The 22,793-nt window shown below is 41.5% G+C and overlaps 2 protein-coding genes across 4 annotated transcripts; one reads left to right on the forward strand and one right to left on the reverse strand.

Annotated features, from left to right (window-relative positions):
• The first annotated feature begins 186 nt into the window (after window positions 1–186).
• On the forward strand, window positions 187–9,451 carry LOC106585736 (N-acylethanolamine-hydrolyzing acid amidase). Of its 2 annotated transcripts, XM_014172303.3 has the most exons (12): window positions 187–457; window positions 557–828; window positions 1,229–1,393; window positions 1,578–1,701; window positions 1,887–1,977; window positions 2,060–2,145; window positions 2,267–2,439; window positions 5,745–5,807; window positions 5,895–5,961; window positions 7,155–7,183; window positions 7,584–7,653; window positions 9,077–9,451. In XM_014172303.3, the coding sequence occupies exons 2-12, from the start codon at window positions 662–664 to the stop codon at window positions 9,095–9,097; spliced, it is 1,056 nt and encodes a 351-aa protein (XP_014027778.1). In that variant the 5' UTR covers window positions 187–457; window positions 557–661; the 3' UTR covers window positions 9,098–9,451. The 2 variants fall into 2 exon arrangements, with proteins under 2 accessions (XP_014027778.1, XP_082824751.1); XM_082968625.1 differs by having other exon boundaries at window positions 452–828.
• Window positions 9,452–16,084: 6,633 nt separating this feature from the next.
• Window positions 16,085–19,304, reverse strand: LOC106585642 (bone morphogenetic protein 6). 2 transcript variants are annotated; one of them, XM_045707008.2, is made up of 5 exons: window positions 19,049–19,304; window positions 18,141–18,307; window positions 17,280–17,357; window positions 17,061–17,194; window positions 16,085–16,434 (listed from the first exon to the last, which is right to left on the reverse strand). In XM_045707008.2, exons 1-5 carry the CDS (start codon window positions 19,201–19,203, stop codon window positions 16,294–16,296), a joined length of 675 nt encoding a protein of 224 aa, XP_045562964.1. In that variant the 5' UTR covers window positions 19,204–19,304; the 3' UTR covers window positions 16,085–16,293. The 2 variants fall into 2 exon arrangements, with proteins under 2 accessions (XP_045562964.1, XP_014027533.1); XM_014172058.3 differs by having other exon boundaries at window positions 17,280–17,360.
• Between the last annotated feature and the right edge of the window lie 3,489 nt (window positions 19,305–22,793).

Genomic DNA, 22,793 nt, shown 5'->3' on the forward strand with positions numbered 1-22,793 from the left:
TAATGAAACTGTTTCGCTCTGAGACCGGATGTGCGTTCAGTTAGCTCGAACGTTAGCTACGTTGAAGAACGGTTTGTACTGAACGACTCGTTACCCCCGAACGTTATTGTATGTTCTGTGGCCATGCTAACAGCGTTCCCCAACTGGTTGTGCAGTATAGCACCGTTTCCGTTGAATTGAACGTTCCAGAACGTAAAAACGTACTGTACGCAGACCAGGCTTGGATCCGCGGCAGTTGTCAGATGATCTACTCTCACCTTGAAGCGGCAATCTGCAGTTTAAACAACAAAGGTCAACACGCCACAGATTTGGCAAACGGCTGAGGCTGGAGAAACGTAATCACGGAAATTCAAAGACAGAGCTATTGATGAAAGAACTGACCATCCATGAGATCATTCAAAGTTTTAACCATGTTTTGAAGCTATACAGAGTTTGTTTACAAACAAAGATATAGATTGTAAGATATATTCTACAAGAATCATTGCTATATATCATTAATTTAAATGTCCAAAATGTATGTAACAATCGCAGATTGCCCCTTTAACCATGCTCACAGGCACTACCCCAAAAGAGAAACAAAGGAAGTCATGGAGAAGTTGCAACCATTTGAATTGGAACGCACAAGTTCCTAGGCTACTGCCATATCCGCGAAAAGGGCACGATGTTGTCAACATTGCTCCTGCTCAGTCTGGTCGTTTCATGTGAGTCAGACTTCGCTCCAGCTGTGGTCAACGTCAGCTTGGATGATCCCCCAGAAGTGCGATGGGCGTCTCTATTTAAAGTTTTTGATGTCGACTACCTGGTGAAAGCAGGTGCTGAAGTGATTGAGTAAGTGCTTAAGGCGGAATGCCTATTTACAGAAGTTCTAGTTGCCTCCAAAAGTTGGTTTAATAATGTTTGTATCAAACTGTAAAATATAGATTTTTGCTTTAAAGTCACATGATGGACAGGACTTTTGATTATGTAGCCTAAACCTGAATTGCAGAAGTTTTGCCTCTACTTCAGTATATGGACATTGATCAGACTTAACCATTTATTTTCACTTACCATTCAATATGTCAAATATGAGAAAATATGCCATGATATGTTGTTTGCATAAAATCAGTGCTTGCAATTTAATTACGTTTGAATATCTGCAGGCATACAGTATGTTGACCCACACAATGTGTTGCCCATGGTGTTGATTAATTTGAACACCTAAAACGTTTAAAAAATGTTTTTGTTGCAGTGCCACCGTTCCAAAATGGGTGCATCATGCGATAACTCCGATTGTGGAGGCCTTGGAGAAGTATGTACCTCCTCCATACGCAGGGGAGATCAGAGGAATGGCCTCATATTTTCGAGGGAGCCTTTCCGATGTCATCCTTCTCAACTTTGCCTATGAAATATCAGCGTATGTATGAATTGATCTGCTTTACATGTAGGCCTACTGATACAAATGCCATTCAACCAGTAGAAACAAGAATGTAGTCACAGCTTCTTGTTGTCAGAATCACAAAGAAGAAGAATGAAAGTATGTGCTGTAAGACCCCCCCCCCCTCCTTTCATGACTTAACACGCTCCTATTGCATCCATAGGTTTTGCACTAGTATTGTAGCTCAGGACACAAGTGGACGTTTGTATCATGGCAGGAACCTTGATTACCCACATGATATACTCCGGAATGTCACCATCGATGTTCTCTTTCTGAAAAATGGAACGGTATGTTACACATGGTTACACAGCTCAACCTTTACATCTGCAGTTTCACTTCTGTAAGGCCAAGGTGTCAATCAGCCGAAAATGCCAGAGAACTTAGTTTGGGCACTGTGAAGTAAATCTGGAGTGTGATGTTAGGCTGAAAAAGGGTCAAGTAAAATCACCTCCTAATTACTCAACTTTTCCAGGTGGCTTATCGTGGTACGTCTTTTGCTGGCTATGTCGGGCTGTGGACCGGACAGAGTCCAAATAAATTCACAGTCTCTGGTGACCAGCGTGGTAAGGGTTCACTTTATCTAATTGTCCAGGACACATCCATAAAGGTGTGAGTCAGTCATTTAAGGCAGTGTGTTATCATCAGGTGAAGACCACTGGTGGAATTGGTGGAAGAATTGGGTCTCTGCTTTCCTGATGAAAAGATCTCCAGTCAGCTGGCTGGTGAGAGAGGTAAGTCAGGAAGTTTAACCATCAACATCCACAAAAATCAACACTTTGCTAACCACAAATTACTATTATGGCTTGTCTATTAACCTACTATTGTGGCTTGTCCTTTCTTGTTTTTCTTCAGACGTTGGAGGAAGCAGCAGACTTTCAGGATGCTGTGATGCGGCTGTCCAAGATCCCAATCATCACAAGCGTGTACTACATCGTTGCCGGGGTAAAGCCTGGGGAAGGAGTGGTGGTCACCAGAGACAGGAAGGGCCCAGCTGATATCTGGCCACTGGAACCCTTAAATGGAGGGTAGGAAATGAGGGGTCTCTTCCATAACAAATTGTACTAGTTTGTTTTAAGAGCTGCTGAGATTTATAAAGCCGAATTATGCTAACTGTTATCATTGAGTCTGACCCATATTTCCAACCTCCCATTTTTATCTGAAGTCAATCAATCAATCAATCAATCAAAAATGTTACATCAGCTGATGTCACAAAGTGCTATACAGAAATCCAGCATAAAACCCAAACAACAAGCAATGCAGATGTAGAAGCATGGTAGCTAGGAAAAACTCTCTAGAAAGGCAGGAACCTAGAGAGGAACCAGGCTCTGAGGGGTGGCCAGTCCTCTTCTGGCTGTGCCGGGTGGAGATTATAACAGTACATGGCCAAGATGTTCAAACGTTCATAGATGACCAGCAGAGTCTAATAATAATAATCACAGTGGTTGTAGAGGGTGCAACAGGTCAGCACCTCAGGAGTAAATGTCAGTTGGCTTTTCATACCCGATCATTCAGAGTTAGAGACACCAGGTCCGGGACAAGGTAGCACGTCTGGTGAACAGGTCAGGGTTCCATAGCTGCAGGCAGAACAGTTGAAACTGGAGTAACAACACGACCAGGTGGACTGGGGACAGCAAGGAGTCATCAGGCCAGGTAGTCCCGAGGCATGGTCCTAGAGCTCAGGTCCTCCGAGAGAATTAGAAGGAGCATACTTAAATTCACACAGGACACCAGATAAGACAGGAGAAATACTCCAGATATACAGACTGACCCTAGCCCCCTGACACACAAACTATTGCAGCATAAATACTGGAGGCTGAGACAGGAGGGGTCGGGAGACACTGTGGCCCCATCCGACGATACCCCCGGACGGGGCCAACCAGGCAGGATATAACCCCACCCACTTTGCCAAAGCACAGCCCCCACAACACTAGAGGGATATCTTCAAACCACCAACTTACTACGCTGAGACAAGGCCGAGTATAGCCCACAAAGATCTCACCCACGGCACTAACCCGAGGGGGGCGCCAACCTGGACAGGAAGATCTCGTCAGTGACTCAACCCACTCAAGTGACACACCTCTCCTAGGGACGGCATGGAAGCGCACCAGTAAGCCAGTGACTCAGCCCCCATAATAGGGTCAGAGGCAGAGAATCCCAGTAGAGAGAGGGGAACGGGCCAGGCAGACAGCAAGGGCGATTCGTCGCTCCAGTGCCTTTCCGTTCACCTTCACACCCCTGGGCCAGACTACACTCATCATAGGACCTACTGAAGAGATGAGTCTTCAATAAAGACTTAAAGGTCGAGACCGAGTCTGCGTCTCAAACACGGATAGGCAGACCATTCCATAAAAATTGAGCTCTATAGGAGAAAGCCCTGCCTCCAGCTGTTTGCTTAGAAATTCTAGGGACAAGGAGGTCTGCATCTTGTGACCATAGTGTACGTGTAGGTATGTACGGCAGGACCAAATCGGAAAGATGGGTAGGAGCAAGCCCATGTAATGCTTTGTAGGTTCAGAGTAAAGCCTTGAAATCAGCCCAAGCCTTAACAGGAAGCCAGTGTAGAAAGGCTAGCACTGGAGTAATATGATCAAATTTTGGGGTTCTAGTCAAGATTCTAGTAGCCGTGTTTAGCACTAACTGAAGTTTATTTAGTGCTTTATCCAGGTAGCCGGAAAGTAGAGCATTGCAGTAGTCTAATCTAGAAGTGACAAAAGCTTGGATACATTTTTCTGCATCATTTTTGGACAGAGTTTCTGATTTTTGCAATGTTACGTAGATGGAAAAAAGCTGTCTTTGAAATAGTCTTGATATGTTAGTCAAAAGAGAGATTAGGGTCCAGAGTAACGCATAGGTCCTTCAGTTTAATTTGAGACGACTGTACAATCATCAATATTAATTGTCAGATCCAACAGAAGACCTCTTTGTTTCTTGGGACTTAGAACCTGCATCTCTGTTTTGTCTGAGTTTAACATTTTAAAAAGTCTTGGAGAAGATGTTTGCAACTCAACTTCACTCACACCTCAGCACTAACAAGCTTTATGAGGCGCTCCAGACCAGCTTCAGACCCATGCACAGTACTGAGACAGCACTGGTGAATGCTGTTAAAGACCTGCTCATGGCAGCAAATACAGTATCCCCCACCATCTTGATTCTTCTGGACCTCAGTGCTGCTTTTGAAACAGTAGATCACATCATTCTACTGCAGTGCCTCACAGGGAACACTGCCATCTGTGGGACTGCCCTAAACTGGTTCACCTCTAACCACAAGCAGTATGTCATCCCATTCTCTTCCTGCTCTACATGCTCCCACTTGGCCAGATCTTCAGACAGCACAGTGTCCGATTCCACTGCTATGCAGATGACACACAGGTGTACATTAAAACCAAGCCTGACACATCTGCTTTGTCAACCTTGGATGCAGAACAACTTCCTCCAACTCAACAGCACCAAGACTGATGCAATGCTGATAAGCAACCCCAGCAGATCACCAAATCCTGCAGCATCCGCCCTGCCATAGAAGGCCACATCATTCCCCCCCTCTCCTCAGTCATCACCGACCTGGATTTGATATTCGACCCTGCTCTCTTCTTTAATGCCCACATTAGACTGTAAAACGTAATTCTTTCACCTGAATAACATCTCCCTAAGACCCTCTCTCACCACTTCTGACACAGAAAAGCTTATCCATGCATTCGTTTTCTCCAGAATTGATTATGGGAATGCAATACTTGGGGGGCCTGCCTGCAAACTCAATTCATAAATTACAGCTCATTCAGTGCTGCAAGGTTTCTGACACAAACAAAAAAGTCTGCTCACATCACCCCCATCCTTGCTGATCTCCATTGACTACCTGTCTTCTTCAAAGAATTGACTTTAAAATTCTCCTCCTGGTCTACAAAGCCCTTAATGGCATCGGCCCAGGGCACCCAGAACCCAGAGCAGAACCATGGGGGACCGTGCCTTTTCCTCCCACGCACCATGTCTTTGGAACTCCATCCTGACAATCTCAGGGCTGTTCAAACTGTTGGGGCTTTTCAAGCAGGCCTTAAGACTCCTCTTTATCGGCTGGTCTACCCTTCCTCCTAGACTTTGTTGCTTTTATGATATGGCATATATATATATATATATATAGTTTAAAAAATATATTTTTCTATTAACTTTTATTTTATGCACTTTTAGATAATTCGCATTTCATTATACAAGAATAAACAAATGTAATGTATTACAATACTATCAGCAGATATTGGGCTTTTAAAATAAGATGCCAAAACATATCGGGGTGTTCACTCTTGAATGTGTAAATGATGTGTAGTGTCCTTTCCTACTATAGGTGGTTCAGAGTAGAGACCAACTTCGATCACTGGCTGCCGCCTCCTGCAAAGGATCATCGCAGGTAAGCATAATGCTCACTTTACATGACTCCATAATTACATTTTAATTGATTTCATGTGAATGGATGGCTTATGTATCTTTCTTCCAGAGATGCAGCCAACAAAGCATTAAATGCAACTGGTCAAGATAATATCAATATGGATACAATGTATAAGGCAAGTAGATAGATGCCTGTATGCTATTGGTGAATATTTGTTTTGATAGTATTACATTTGACAATGTTATACTGTATCATTGACTATATTTGATTACAAGTTATCTTAATAGCAAATTCAGAAATGCAGTATTCAGACCCCTTGACTTTTTCCACATTTTGTGGAATAATAATGACAAAGCCAAAACTGTTTTTTTGAAATGTTTGCAAATTTATTATATATAAAAAAACTGAAATATCACGTTTACATAAGTATTCAGACCCTTTACTCAGCGCTTTGCTGAAGCACCTTTGGCAGCGATTACAGCCTCAAGTCTTCTTGGGTATGACGCTACAAGCTTGGCACACCTGTATTTGGGGAGTTTCTCCCATTTTTCTCTGCAGATCCTCTCAAGCCCTGTCAGGTTGTATGGGGAGCGTCACTGCACAGCTCTTTTCAGGTCTCTCCAGAGATGTTAGATCGGGTTCAAGTCCGGGCTCTGGCTGGGCCACTCAAGGACATTCAGAGACTGGTTGGCTGTGTGCTTAGGGTCGTTGTCCTGTTGGAAGGTGAATCTTGACCCCAGTCTGAGGTCCTGAGAGCTCTGGAGCAGGTTTTCATCAAGGATCTCTGATTGGTGGAGTGCTGCAGAGATGGTTGTCCTTCTGGAAGGTTCTCCCATCTCCACAGAGGAACTCTGGAGCTCAGTCAGAGTGACATTCGGGTTCTTGGTCACTTCCCTGACCAAGGCCCTTCTCCCCTGATTGCTCAGTTTGGCCGGGCGGCCAGCTCTAGGAAGTCTTGGTGGTTCCAAACTTCTTCCATTTAAGAATGATGGAGGCCACTGTTTTCTTGGGGACCTTTAATGCTGCAGACATGCAGATCTCTGCCTTGACACAATTCTGTCTCGGAGCTCTACTGACAATTCCTTCGACCTCATAGCTTGTTGTTTTTCCTCTGACGTACTGTCAACTGTGGGACCTTTTTATATAGACAGGTGTGTGCCTTTCCAAATCATGTCCGTTCAATTGAATTTACCACAGGTGGACTCTTTTGAGTCTCATAGCAAAGGGTCTGAATAATTATGTAAATAAGATATTTATTTTGGGTTTTTTTAAAGAAAAAAAGGCGCCTGAATGCACTGTATAACTGTATTTTTTTTATATTTTTAATAAATGGTTTAAGCATCTTAAATCAGTAATTTTGTCTCCCAGGTCCTGTCAATGAACCCAGTATGTAACAGGTAAGGAAGAAGAAGTTTGTTTATTATGTCCTCATTTCTCTCTGTGGCATTCCCCAATGTGAATCACTGTCTGTGAGCAGCAGGAGGGAGGGTTTCTTGTGCAACGAACATTGCTTTCACTTCCCTTTGCCTTACCACAGCAATAAAGTTAATAGGCCTCTGTTATGAAACTGTCTGAAAAAATGGCTGTAGTATATTGTCACTGAAGATCTGAGTAGAATTGTCCCCGTTTTGAAGCTTTTCATGTCACACTGGTATTTAAGTAGGTTTCCATCTTACCCATACATCTTACCCATACATCTTATCCATACATACACTAACTGTGATTTGTATGTTTCATATAACTTTCTGTGGGTAGATGGGTGTGTCTTATATTAAAAATATGTTCCTTGTTTCTCAGGATTACTGTTTTCACAACAACAATGAGTGCAGCCAGCCCTGAGAAATACAACACAGAGGTCAGACCAGAGGTAATGGAACTACTGACAGGTCTAATCATTGGCCCTCGGTTGTGTCCCAATTAGGGCTGTCTTAGTTCATCAGTTAACCTTTTGTAATGTCAGTGTATCGTGATTAATCGCATTGTCGGAAAGCATTGAAAATCCTCTGAAAACAACCAAAATACATCATCTATACAGCTAAAACAATGCGATGTCAAAACAAGTTGACGTTGAGTATGGTTACATGCACACAATAATGTGATTAATGTGGATAGTCAGATTAATAATTCAATTAAAACGTTTACATGCTTTGCAAGAAGAAAGATTTCCCTAATTATCCTGTTTGCATGGACACATCTGAAATCAGGCTACCTGTTGGCACGCTCTTAAAAGCAGAAAATCGGCAATCAAAATAAACCTTCTACCACAGCGACCATGTTATTTTTGAGAAGCATATTTGATTCTGAGTACGGACATATAAAGTTTGTATGTGAAAACTACTTTTAAGACGCATACATTTAGTTGTTCCCAACTCACTTCACTGAGCTAAAGAGGGAGGCTCGCTTGGCTGCTGCTAGCACATGTGCAGATCAGATACACCGCTGGAATGCAGATTAAGGTGTTTAGATGTCCTAATAATTAGAAAGTTACAATTTAATTTTTTTATCAGCTTATGCACACTTCGATTTAGACCTTACACCGATTAAGATGAGCAGAGTAAGGTGTTTACATGACTATTGCATAATCAGTTGTATTAGTGTGCATGTAAACATACTCAGAGGTTAAAGAAAGTGTGCTTTATAAATTAACCTGATTTTGCTAACCGTTACGCTGAGCAAAATCAAGACGTCAATATTATTGTAATGCTATCTGTATAAAAAAAATCTTAATTTACAGCTCCAATTTGAGCAAATTCTCAATTTGCGATTAATTGTGATTAATCACAGCAAATTCTGTGATTTAACTCAATTGTTTTAAATTGTTTGACAGCCCTAGTCCCAATACAATACACAGCGTTGGGCTAGTAACCGAAAGGTTGCGAGTTCGAATCCCAGAGCTGACAAGGTACAAATCTGTCGTTCTGCCCCTGAACAAGGCAGTTAACCCACTGTTCCTAGGCCATCATTGAAAATAATAATTTGTTCTTAACTGACTTGCCTAGTTAAATAAAGGTAAAATACATTTTAAAAAACATTATAGTTGGTTACTTAGTAATAGTTGATTACTTACAGTATGCTTTATATGATGTAATTATATTAACCCCATTGCCCTACTAACTAAGCATATGTCCATTCTCAATGTTCTATACTATGGTGTAAAGTTCTGTAAATTAGACCTACTGCATTATGTATGGTCATGCTTACATCACTGATATTGCAGATCAAAACATTTGTCTGACATGCAAAGCATCATTGTGGTTGTTGATTTAACCTTCTGTTTCCTGTGTTTCCAGGGCTGCAATAGCAATGAATAAAGCTGAGTCGTGGACCAAAACCATGATTATGTTGTTGTCCAGAAAGGGCAGAGCAGAGATTTTCTGCATTAAAAGTGCCTTCCTTTTAAAAAAAATTTATTCCATGAGTTATTTGTCATGTGTTTTTTTTAGGTGATCAAATTAATCTCTTTTTTACCCAAAATGTGATTTGGAAATATTAATTACGATTATGTCCACACACATTGAGTCTAGTATTTTAGAGTGTTGAACATGATTATATTTAAATAAAGCTCATTTAATTTTGATGATTTCATGCAACATAAAATGCCTTATGTGAATTATACAGATCATCCACTGTCAAAATGAATAATAAAACTTGTAATAAAAATTCAATGTCTCTACATTATTGACCTAGCAGAGAGCTACTGTTACTGCCACAAAATGAATACATCGTAATACAATCATTTAGAATTTTAGATATAATACAGAAACAATGTCTCTGGTGCCTGCATGTGAAATATTCCTTATTTAGAGAAGAATGTTAAAACACGTGTTACGTTCCCCAGTTTCTGTGTTGTGGGTTTGTGTCTATGTATGTGTGTATTTCAGGAAAATGGCTTCCTGGATTCCCCCAAGCAGCTGATTGGTCGGCCCCATTGCGGATTGGAGCTCTTGTCCCGCCCTCTCGTCAGGAGATACAGCTGTCTGCAATTACCGACTCCTGCAGCTGGATAAAAACCAGTGTTCCTTTGTCAGGAGAGAGCTTCTTTGTATGTCCTGTGTTTCGTTATTGGTCTGTATAAGTTTTTGTGAAGGATTTTGTAGCTGGTCCTGCTGAGGTATGTGTAGGCCAAAAGGACTGTGTTTGTGATTATTGAAATTGTTCACTTTGAAGTTAGTTATTTCATTTGTTCCCATGGGGGAAGGGGAAGGCACCTTGAGAGTGCTTAGGCAAGAGGCCTGCGGGCAAACATATACCCGTAGTATGTACTCTGTCTATTCACACTAGGTAAGACCTGGGCGGACCACCCCCAGTATTTTGGTTGGTGCGCCAGGTGGCGTTAAAGTTAGGTAAGTAGTGGGTAGGCAGGTAAGGTAGAAGCGAGGACTCTTTAATTTTCTTTGCTTTGGTTCCGTCCAGCCCCTTTTCCCCACATTACCGTGTTAAGGAAATAAATTCCCAGTAAACGGTAATATTCTCTGCCTCTGTCATCCTTACCTGCAATCACATACCTCTTTCACTCCACAGGGAGTTGAGTGTAGCAGGGTGTTGCGTTCCCTCCTTCAAGAGGCGTATGTATCAACATGTCAAAGCCAGAAAATATTTTTGTAAGGTACAAAGTATATATATTTTTAAATACACCTTTTACATCTTTCAGAGCTGATAAGGTACATGAATGATAGAACCTTACACATGATTAAACACTATTTACTAAATGTAATGAAGCTGTTTTGACAAAACCACAATGATGCTTTGCATGTCAGCCCTAACAACTATACAATACAGTAGGTCTATTCCATGAACAATAATGTGATTTATAGTTTGAAAGAAATCCCAAAACTAGATGAGCAACAAGAGACATTCAAAGTAACACCTCAAAACCCAATGTTTTGATCTGCAACATCAGTGATGTGAGCATGACCATACATAATATATAACATTGAGAATGGACATATGTTTAGTTAGTAGGGTGATGGGTTTCATGGGAACATGACCATGTACAGAATATAAAATGCAAAATCTAATGTATAAAACAGTTGGAGAATGGACAGGTCTAGTAAGACGGCGATGGGGGTTGATGGCTGGTTTGCAGCTGCAGTCCCGGGTCAGATACACAGAGGAGATGATCAGTGTGTTGAATTCCTCCAGGTAGAGCACTGGCACCAGGTGTTGGGATGCAGGTTTGCAGCAGGAAACCTAAAAAAGGAAAGGACACTACACTTAATTTACACAGAGTAAACACCCCGATATGTTTTGGTATCTTATTTTAAAAGCCCAATATCTGATGATAATATTATAATAATAATAAATTACATTTTTAAAGCCCTTTTCAATATACAACAATAACCAAAAAGTGCATAAAATAAAAGTTCAAATAGAAAAATTGGTTTTAGAAAACAAAGCAAATATATATAACCATACCATAAAAGCAACAATCAAAGTCTAGGAGGAAGGGTAGACCAACCGATAAAGAGGAGTCTTTTAAAAACCCCAACAGTCTAAACAGCCCTGAGATGTCATGGAGTTCCAAAGGTGTGGTGCATGGCAGGAAAAGGCACGGTCCCCCATTGTTCGGAGCCGGGTCCTGGGTGCATGAAGCAGTTTGGCGTGGCTTGACTGTAGGGTGCGTGGAGGTTTGTAAGTGGGGAGTAGATCTGACAGGTAGGCAGGTCCAATGCCATTTAGGGCTTTGTAGACCAGGAGAAGAATTTCAAAGTCAATTCTTTGAGGGACAGGTAGCCAATGGAGGTCAGCAAGGATGGGGGTGAAGTGGACAGACTGGTGGAACCCACAGGCCAACAGTGTGGAGTGCACCTTCCCTCACAGGACTCCCCTCCAGAGGTAATGCATGTGCCCCTTGTACCGCGGTGACAACTTAAAATAACGTTTAAGCTACACTATAAAACATAAAACTACACAAACATAGATTGCAGGTGTCACACTGCAAATGCATCACTAAGCAGTAATGAGAAGAGTTGGCATGTGATTTTCAAGTTTTTAGTCAAACACACATTTTGCAAACACAATGCACATGTGCTGTTATTCCATCTGACTTCCATGGAAACATCTATTGGTGCTTTGTCTGTACAAGGGATCAAATAGAACGTCTTGTTGATCTCAGTACAATTTAACATGTTTAAAGGTTAGTTCCTTGATGATCTGATTGGTTCTCAAACTAGTTCACCCAGGAAATGGTAGACTCAAACAGACAGAGCAGATATCTTAACAACCAAATATGATTTAAGGGTAAAATTAAGACACTATGTGACTACCCTATGTCTTCTTTTTTACCACAACACAGCTGTTGCACTTTCCTTATGTATTTGTTTTCTTACCTCTTTCTACCCCCTGAACAAATCTGCTACTGGACAGATAATACTTGATTGCTTAATTGTTTTCCTACAGTCTTTCAGTTCAGATGATCAATCTCGCTAGGAAGCAACCTTGCTAAGAAACATAACTATATTAAAATACTGTAGCTTTTTAAACTGTTATCTGATGGCTACTTACAGTACAGTGACCTTTCCTACTATAGGTGGTTCAGAGTAGAGACCAACTTCGATCACTGGCTGCCGCCTCCTGCAAAGGATCATCGCAGGTAAGCATAATGCTCACTTTACTTGACTCCATAATTACATTTTAATTGATTTCATGTGAATGGATGGCTTGATGACATCCAGAGATGCAGCCAACAAAGCATTAAATGCAACTGGTCAAGATAATATCAATATGAATACAATGTATAAGGCAAGTAGATGCCTGTATGTGTTTGGTGAATATTTGTTTCAATAGTATTACATTTGACAATGTTATACTGTATCATTGACTATATTTGACTACAAGTTATTCTCATAGAAAATCCAGAAATATAACTATTTTTTCATAAATGGTTTATACATCTTATATCAGTAATTTTGTCTCCCAGGTCCTGTCTCTATGCACACTCACTGGACCCTACACACTCACTGGACCCTACACACTCACTATGCCCTACACACTCACTGGGCCCTACACACTCGCTGGGCCGTACAAACTCACTCACACACTTACTCCATCATCTGCTCACACACACATAATATTCACATACATTTATACTGACTCCACACACACGCACACCCACTCACATACAAGCTGCTGCTACACTGTTTATTGGAACTGGTATTGGTATTGGAACTGACCCTGTAATAGTATACTTACTTACTTATTGTGTTCTTCATATTTCTTCTTATTTGTTGTGTATTTTTTCTAGTATTACATTGTTATTGATTATTGCATTGTTGGGTTTTGAGTTTGCAAGGCATTTCACTGTACTTGTGCATGTGACATTGAAACTTGAAGGTATGTAACAGGTAAGGAAGAAGACGTTTGTTTATTATGTCCTCATTTCTCTCTGTGGCATTCCCCAATGTGAATCACTCAGTGTGTGAGCAGCAGGAGTGCGTGTTATTGTGCAACAAACATTGCTTTCACTTCCGTTTGCCTTACCACAGCAATAAAGTTAATGGGCCTCTGTTATGAAACTGTCTGAAAAAATGGCTGTAGTATATTGTCACTGAAGATCTGAGTAGAATTGTCCCCGTTTTGAAGCTTTTCATGTCACACTGGTATTTAAGTAGGTTTCCATCTTACCCATACATCTTACCCATACATCTTATCCATACATCTTACCCATACATACACTAACTGTGATTTGTATGTTTCATATAACTTTCTGTGGGTAGATGGGTGTGTCTTATATTTAAACATTTTCCCTTGTTTCCCAGAAGTACTGTTTACACCACAACAATGAGTGCAGCATGCCCTGAGAAATACAACACAGGTCAGACCAGAGGTAATGGAACTACAAACATGTCTAATCACTGACTCTCAGGTGTGTCTCAGTTGTGTCCCAAAATCCAATGTTTTGATCTGCAACATCAGGGATGTGAGCATGACCATACAAATAGGTTTATTTACAGAACTCTACACCATAGTATACCATAGTATAGAACATTTAGAATGGATATACAGTTGAAGATGAAGTTTACATACACCTTAGCCAAATACATTTAAACTCAGTTTTTCACAATTCCTAATATTTAATCCTAGTAAAAATTCCCTGTCTTAGGTCAGTTAGGATCACCACTTTAATTTAAGAATGTGAAATGTCAGAGTAATAGTAGAGAGAATGATTTATTTCATTTTGTATTTCTTTCATCACATTCCCAGTGGGTCAGAAGTTTACATACACTCAATTAGTATTTGGTAGCATTGCCTTTAAATTCTTTAACTTGGGTCAAACGTTTCGGGTAGCCTTCCACAAGCTTCCCACAATAAGTTGGGTTAATTTTGGCCCGTTCTTCCTGACAGAGCTGGTTTATCAGAGTCAGGTTTGTAGGCCTCCTTGCTCGCAGACGCTTTTTCAGTTCTGCCCACAAATTTTCTATGGGATTGAGGTCAGGGCTTTGTGATGGCCACTCCAATACCTTGACTTTGTTGTCCTTAAGCCATTTTCCCACAACTTTGGAAGTATGCTTGGCGTCATTGTCCATTTGGAAGGTCCATTTGCGACCAAGCTTTAACTTCCTGACTGATATCTTGAGATGTTGCTTCAATATGTCCACATAATTGTCCCTTCCTCATGATGCCATCTATTTTGTGAAGTGCACCAGTCCCTCCTGCAGCAAAGCACCCCCACAACATAATGCTTCCACCCCCGTGCTTCACGGTTGGGATGTTGTTCTTCGGCTTGCAAGCCTCCCCCTTTTCCCTCCAAACATAACGATGGTCATTATGGCCAAACAGTTCTATTTTTGTTTCATCAGACCAGAGGACGTTTCTCCAAAAAGTACGATCTTTATCCCCATGTGCAGTTGCAAAGCGTAGTCTGGCTTTTTTTTTGGCGGTTTTGGAGCAGTGGCTTCTTCCTTGCTGAGCGGCCTTTCAGGTTATGTCGATATAGGACTCGTTTTACTGTGGATATAGATACTTTTGTATCTGTTTCCTCCAGCATCTTCACAAGGTCCTTTGCTGTTGTTCTGGGATTGATTTTCACTTTTCGCACCAAAGTACATTCATCTCTAGGAGACAGAATGCATCTCCTTCCTGAGCGGTATGATGGCTGCGTGGTCCTATGGTGTTTATACCTGCGTACTATTGTATGTACAGATGAACGTGGTACCTATTTTGCAATAAAGCATCCTTCACTCATGCTGTCAAACATACCCTGGTAAAACTGACTATCCTACCAATCCTTGACTTCAGCAATGTCATTTACAAAATAGCCTCCAACACTCTACTCAGCAAATTGGATGCAGTCTGTCACAGTGCCATCTGTTTTGTCACCAAAGCCCCATATACTACCCACCACTGCGACCTGTATGCTCTTGTTGGCTGGCCCTCGCTTCATATTTGTCGCCAAACCCAATGGCTCCAGGTCATCTATAAGTCTTTGCTAGGTAAAGCCCCGCCTTATCTCAGCTCACTGGTCACCATAGCAGCACCTACCCGTAGCACGCACTCCAGCAGGTATATTTCACTGGTCACCCCAAAAGCCAATTCCTCTTTGGCTGCCTTTCCTTCCAGTTCTCTGCTGCCAATGACTGGAACGAATTGCAAAAATCACTGAAGCTGGAGACTCATATCTCCCTCACTAACTTTAAGCATCAGCTGTCAGAGCAGCTTACAGATCACTGCACCTGTACAATGTCATCTGTAAATAGCTCATCCAACTACCTCATCCCCATATTGTTATTTTTTTTGTTGCTCCTTTGCACCCCAGTATCTCTACTTGCACATTCATCTTCTGCACACCTATCACTCCAGTGTTTAATTGCTACATTGTAATTACTTCGCCACTACGGCCTATTTATTGCCTTACCTCCCTAATCTTACCTCATTTGCACACACTGTACATAGATTTCTCTTTTGTGTTATTGACTGTACGTTTGTTTATTCCATGTGTAACTCTGTGTTGTTTGTGTCACACTGCTTTGCTTTATCTTGGCCAGGTCGCAGTTGTAAATGAGAACTTGTTCTCAACTGGCCTACCTGGTTAAATAAAGGTGAAAAAAAACAAAAACCTTCAGGCGTTTGGAAATTGCTCCCAAGGATGAACCAGACTTGTGGAGGTCTACAATAAGGTCTTGGCTGTTTCCTTTTTATTTTCCGATGATATCAAGCAAAGAGGCACTGAGTTTGAAGGGAGGCCTTGAAATACATCCACAGGTACACCTCTGTAAACAATTGTTGGAAAAATTACTTGTGTCATGCACAAAGTAGATGTCCTAACCGACTTGCCAAAACTATTGATTATTAACAAGAAATTTGTGGAGTGGTTGAAAAACGAGTTTTAATGACTCCAACCTAAGTGTATGTAAACCTCCGACTTCCACTCTATGTTTAGTTAGTAAGGCGATGGGGTTCATGTGAGTATGGGAACATGACCATGTACAGTACATAAAATGTAGAGTATGGATCTTATTTAGAGAGCTCTATACTATAGTATAAAACAGTTGGAGAATGGACAGGTCTATTAAGTACGGCGATGGGGGTTGATGGCTGGTTTGCAGCTGCAGTCCCGGGTCAGATACACAGAGGAGATGATCAGTGTGTTGAATTCATCCAGGTAGAGCACTGGCACCAGGTGTTGGGATGCAGGTTTGCAGCAGGAAACCTAAAAAAGGAAAGGTCACTGTACTGTAAGTAGCCATCGGATAACAGTTTAAAAAGCGACAGTATTTTAATATAGTTATGTTTCTTAGCAAGGTTGCTTCCTAGAGAGATTGATCATCTGAACTGAAAGACTTCAGAAATACAATTAAGTAATCAGGTATGATCTGTCCAGTGGCAGATTTGTTCAGGGGGTAGAAAGAGGTAAGGGCACATAGTGTCTGAATTTTACCCTTAAATTATATTTGGCTGTTAAGATATCTGCTCTGTCAGTTTGTCTACCATTTCCTGGTTTAACTAGTTTTAGAACCAATCAGATCACCAAGGAACTAACCTTTAAACCTGTGACCTTGTACTGAGATCCACAAGACATTCTATTTGATCCCTTGTACAGACAAAGCACCAATGGACGCTTCAATGGAAGTCAGATGGAATAACAGCACACGTGCATTGTGTTTGCAAAATGTGTGTTTGACTAAAAACTTGAAAATCACATGCCAACTCTTCTCATTACTTCTTAGTGATGCATTTGCAGTGTGACGCCTGTAATCTATCTTTGTGTAGTTTCAGTGTTTTATAGGGTAGCTTTAATGTTCTTTTAAGTTGTGGTGCAAGGGGCACATGCATTACCTCTGGAGGGGAGTCCTGTGAGGGAAGGTGCGCTCCACACTGTTGGCCTGCAGGGTTCAGCTGTGTGGTGCAGGCTGCACACTGGGTGAAGGTAAACCTCTCTGGGTAGATGATCCAGTTCTCCCAGCCCAGGTCTAGCAGAGGCCGATAGACAACACACCACATGTCACTTCACATATGGGAAACCATACTGGCAAGGTTTTTCAGTGTTTGTCAAACCTTGTATGTAGATCTTAGAGACCAGTTGACAGCAGTGTGGCCCTGTTGTATTTCCAGAGAACTCTTGCTGGGAGTTCCCTGCTGAAATAGAGAATAACAGTCAGTGTTGGGAAAGTTACTCTGAAATATAGTTTACCAAGCTACCAATTACTTCACACTGGAAGAAGTTAAGCTAAACTAATGCTACCGTTAAGAAACATATAGTTTACTTAACTAAAGTTACTTTGAAAAAGTAGTTCACTACATCCAAACTACTTCGTGAAAAGTGAAGAGAAAATGTTGCAGTTTTAAAGCTCATTTTCTTGCAATTCTATATATTTTGCCATGTCTAATGTGTATTCATGGAATATTTCACTGACTCAACCATTACAACAAAATCTATGGGCAAAAAAAAAACCTAGCTAAAAAACGTTAGCTGAAATGGGCTAGTTGATCTGTACATTTCTGACAAGTTATGAATAGCTCTCGAAGGTATATAATGACTGACATGAAAAGAGGAAAACTTATGATGCTCTACCCAATTTATAAATTGCACTTTGTGCATTCTACTATTACAACTTTCAAGAGTAAGTTGAAAGCCGGACTGAGTTCCTTAAAAAATAAACTGAGCTACACCACTACATAGCAAACAAGTAATGAACTAGTGAAAACACTACCAAGATTTAAATTTAGTTCAACTACCACCAAGCTACTGCAAATGTAATTAAATTACTAATTGAACGAACAACAATAATGTCAGATTTCAACAAATCTGTGTAATAAGTGACTCAAACAAATGGTGGGAATCTCAGACTATTATCTAATGTAATAAAAGTGTTCACTATCAGTGATGCTCTTCTGAGTTACATTACACAGCTTTACCGTTGCTGTCCAGTGCTGTCTGAGAGTCACTGCGTTGGGTTGTGAATGCAGCCATCCACTGCTCCCTGAGTGAGGCCAGTCCAGTCCTCTCCGTCTGAGGCTCTCTCTGCAGGTTCAGACCCCTCAGAAGGAACTGTTTGATGTCTGACAGGGGTTCCCCTTGGCAACTGCAACAAGTCAATAAGGGGACCATTACTCCCCAGATGTTTACATACAGTAGCCTACCTGACAATCAACATCTCAATAAAATGCATTTCCTTCAGCCAAGAAAAAAAGGCAACAATCTTCCCTCATGCCTTCCACAATTTTGATTCAATATGCATATATTTATCTAAGACATAGTTTGACATTGAAACCATAATAAAGACATGGTTATACACCAGGCTTATTTACATCACAGTGTGTTCAGAGAGCAGGATGACATTGATATGTCTTTAGAATGGGCAAATGTCTGGTGTGTAAAGTTGTAATAACACTGTTATTTTCTCTCATCAAAACACCCCCTTTTACTGATTACATTAGCATGTCAGGTTTAAAGTACATTTCTTTAAATGATCTTATGTCTAACTATAACATAATCAGAATAGGTTATAAAGTAGGTTATACTTCAACCTAATAACTCCCAAAACTGATTGATGTCATCGACGATGTAGATCATTGCATCAATGAAAAACATGCATTCACTGTGAATTTTAAGGTCACATTGACTGATAACGCACAGTGATGTTCCATAATGTATTGCCTGCATAATTGTAATTATCATACTCTCGATAACAAATGACCCCCCCCAAAAATGGAATGCAACATTTGCCCAACAACCTGCTAAGAAAGAATGTCTATCATCATTTTCTTCAATCATATCTTTGATTATGACTTCCTTGAGAGTATCTACTCCAGGTGTGTCTCACCTGTTCAGAGTGATGACTGGAGCAAAGTCTGTTGGAGTTGCTTTGGGTTTCTGCCCTGAGGATTTCAGAATAAAAGTTTCTCCCAGGGGCCAGCTAGAGAGCACAACCATCAGATATCGCAAGATAATCATCTTTCTCTGCAGACAGATTGACATCCAAGTCAGAATCCAATCAAATCTTTGGTGTGGTTCTTGTAGTCCTGTTCAGAGAGGAAAAGAGTTTGTTGACTGCTTTGAGAAGTTTTTGAGTGAAGTGATGCTCGATGGTCTGATGATGTTTAATTGTGTAGATGATGATGAGGAGTGACCTTTTGCTCGTCGTTAGAAACATGGGAACATGAGTATTATCTATTCACACACCAGATTGACCTTGGGAGATTTCACTGTCCTTCTAGTGTGAGATGCCATGAGGGGAGAAAGGGAGAGATAGAGAGAGATACACACACATGCACGCATGCACGCGCGCGCACACACACCACACACACACACACACACACACACACACACACACACACACACACACACACACACACACACACACACACACACACACACACACACACACACACACACACACACACACACACACACACACACACACACACACACACACACACACACACACACACACACACACACACACACACACACACACACACACACACACACACACACACACACACACACACAGAGAGAAAGGACACTTTGTTTTTCTTTGACTTGTCTTTATTGGCCATGGGGTGTACTACCGAGTCGATGTAACAGTTTCCTCCAAGATGATAAGCCAGCAGGTGTTTTTTGGGAGTAAACATTGAACTGTTCATAACACTCTTGATGTAGGAAATGAGGTGCATTCAAGTTAACAAAACCTCAGGAAAAAAGTATGTTATGGAATAAATTCTAACACGATACTGTACAGTTGAGCCATGCTCATTGTCATCTGCCATGTCTCTCCACACAACTTCATTTATACATCCTGGCTCAACCCTAACAATAGCCATAACACTAACCCTAACTTTATGTCCACATCCTGGCTCAACCCTAACAATAACTATAACCCTAACCCTAGTTCCATGTCCACATCCTGGCTCAACCCTAACAATAACTATAACCCTAACCCTAGTTCCATGTCCACATCCTGGCTCAACCCTAACAATAACTATAACCCTAACCCTAGTTCCATGTCCACATCCTGGCTCAACCCTAACAATAACTATAACCCTAACCCTAGTTCCATGTCCACATCCTGGCTCAACCCTAACAATAACTATAACCCTAACACTAACCCTAGCTCCATGTCCACATCCTGGCTCAACCCTAACAATAACTATAACCCTAACCCTAGTTCCATGTCCACATCCTGGCTCAACCCTAACAATAACTATAACCCTAACCCTAGTTCCATGTCCACATCCTGGCTCAACCCTAACAATAACTATAACCCTAACACTAACCCTAGCTCCATGCCCACATCCTGGCTCAACCCTAACAATAACAATAGCCATAACCCTAACCCTAGTTCCATGTCCACATCCTGGCTCAACCCTAACAATAACTATAACCCTAACACTAACCCTAGCTCCATGTCCACATCCTGGCTCAACCCTAACAATAACTATAACCCTAACCCTAGTTCCATGTCCACATCCTGGCTCAACCCTAACAATAACTATAACCCTAACCCTAGTTCCATGTCCACATCCTGGCTCAACCCTAACAATAACTATAACCCTAACACTAACCCTAGCTCCATGTCCACATCCTGGCTCAACCCTAACAATAACTATAACCCTAACCCTAGTTCCATGTCCACATCCTGGCTCAACCCTAACAATAACTATAACCCTAACCCTAGTTCCATGTCCACATCCTGGCTCAACCCTAACAATAACTATAACCCTAACCCTAGTTCCATGTCCACATCCTGGCTCAACCCTAACAATAACAATAACTATAACCCTAACCCTAGCTCCATGTCCACATCCTGGCTCAACCCTAACAATAACTATAACCCTAACACTAACCCTAGCTCCATGCCCACATCCTGGCTCAACCCTAACAATAACAATAGCCATAACCCTAACCCTAGTTCCATGTCCACATCCTGGCTCAACCCTAACAATAACTATAACCCTAACACTAACCCTAGCTCCATGCCCACATCCTGGCTCAACCCTAACAATAACTATAACCCTAACACTAACCCTAGCTCCATGTCCACATCCTGGCTCAACCCTAACAATAACTATAACCCTAACACTAACCCATGCTCCATGTCCACATCCTGGCTCAACCCTAACAATAACTATAACCCTAACCCTAGTTCCATGTCCACATCCTGGCTCAACCCTAACAATAACTATAACCCTAACACTAACCCTAGTTCCATGTCCACATCCTGGCTCAACCCTAACAATAACTATAACCCTAACACTAACCCTAGCTCCATGCCCACATCCTGGCTCAACCCTAACAATAACAATAGCCATAACCCTAACCCTAGTTCCATGTCCACATCCTGGCTCAACCCTAACAATAACTATAACCCTAACACTAACCCTAGCTCCATGCCCACATCCTGGCTCAACCCTAACAATAACTATAACCCTAACCCTAGTTCCATGTCCACATCCTGGCTCAACCCTAACAATAACTATAACCCTAACACTAACCCTAGTTCCATGTCCACATCCTGGCTCAACCCTAACAATAACTATAACCCTAACCCTAGTTCCATGTCCACATCCTGGCTCAACCCTAACAATAACTATAACCCTAACCCTAGTTCCATGTCCACATCCTGGCTCAACCCTAACAATAACTATAACCCTAACCCTAGTTCCATGTCCACATCCTGGCTCAACCCTAACAATAACTATAACCCTAACCCTAGTTCCATGTCCACATCCTGGCTCAACCCTAACAATAACTATAACCCTAACACTAACCCTAGCTCCATGCCCACATCCTGGCTCAACCCTAACAATAACAATAGCCATAACCCTAACCCTAGTTCCATGTCCACATCCTGGCTCAACCCTAACAATAACTATAACCCTAACACTAACCCTAGCTCCATGCCCACATCCTGGCTCAACCCTAACAATAACAATAGCCATAACCCTAACCCTAGTTCCATGTCCACATCCTGGCTCAACCCTAACAATAACTATAACCCTAACACTAACCCTAGCTCCATGTCCACATCCTGGCTCAACCCTAACAATAACTATAACCCTAACCCTAGCTCCATGTCCACATCCTGGCTCAACCCTAACAATAACTATAACCCTAACACTAACCCTAGCTCCATGCCCACATCCTGGCTCAACCCTAACAATAACAATAGCCATAACCCTAACCCTAGCTCCATGTCCACATCCTGGCTCAACCCTAACAATAACTATAACCCTAACACTAACCCATGCTCCATGTCCACATCCTGGCTCAACCCTAACAATAACTATAACCCTAACCCTAGTTCCATGTCCACACCTTGGCTCAACCTTGCTCAAACCATCATGCTGCCCAAAGTTAAATAAGGTTGGAGTAATGGAGAGGACAGTGTTTCACTATCACAGGTGCGTGATCTTTTAAATCAACAAAAATATATCTACAAACAATCGTTACAGCAACAGAAAAATTGCTTCAAGAGCTTTCTCCAAATACTGGTGGTCTCAACTAACAAAATAATGGGTGATCTGACTAGAGAGGTCCAATACCTGAACAACAGTTTTCAGTTCTAC

Source organism: Salmo salar, chromosome 24 (assembly GCF_965601325.2).
Source record: "Salmo salar chromosome 24, fSalSal1, whole genome shotgun sequence".
Classification (NCBI taxonomy): Eukaryota; Metazoa; Chordata; class Actinopteri; order Salmoniformes; family Salmonidae; genus Salmo; species Salmo salar.

What these genes read in the sequence shown, in the direction of transcription:
- LOC106585642 (XM_014172058.3), bottom strand. Translation starts at nt 19,203, where the DNA reads ATGTCAATCTGTCTGCAGAGAAAGATGATTATCTTGCGATATCTGATG. An exon ending in CCAGTCATCACTCTGAACAG is followed by an intron (nt 18,308 to 19,048) that starts GTGAGACACACC and finishes GACTTGTTGCAG; the next exon opens with TTGCCAAGGGGAACCCCTGT. An exon ending in GACAGCACTGGACAGCAACG is followed by an intron (nt 17,361 to 18,140) that starts GTAAAGCTGTGT and finishes TCTCTATTTCAG; the next exon opens with CAGGGAACTCCCAGCAAGAG.
- LOC106585736 (XM_014172303.3), top strand. Translation starts at nt 662, where the DNA reads ATGTTGTCAACATTGCTCCTGCTCAGTCTGGTCGTTTCATGTGAGTCA. An exon ending in ATGAACCCAGTATGTAACAG is followed by an intron (nt 7,184 to 7,583) that starts GTAAGGAAGAAG and finishes CTTGTTTCTCAG; the next exon opens with GATTACTGTTTTCACAACAA. An exon ending in ACACAGAGGTCAGACCAGAG is followed by an intron (nt 7,654 to 9,076) that starts GTAATGGAACTA and finishes CTGTGTTTCCAG; the next exon opens with GGCTGCAATAGCAATGAATA.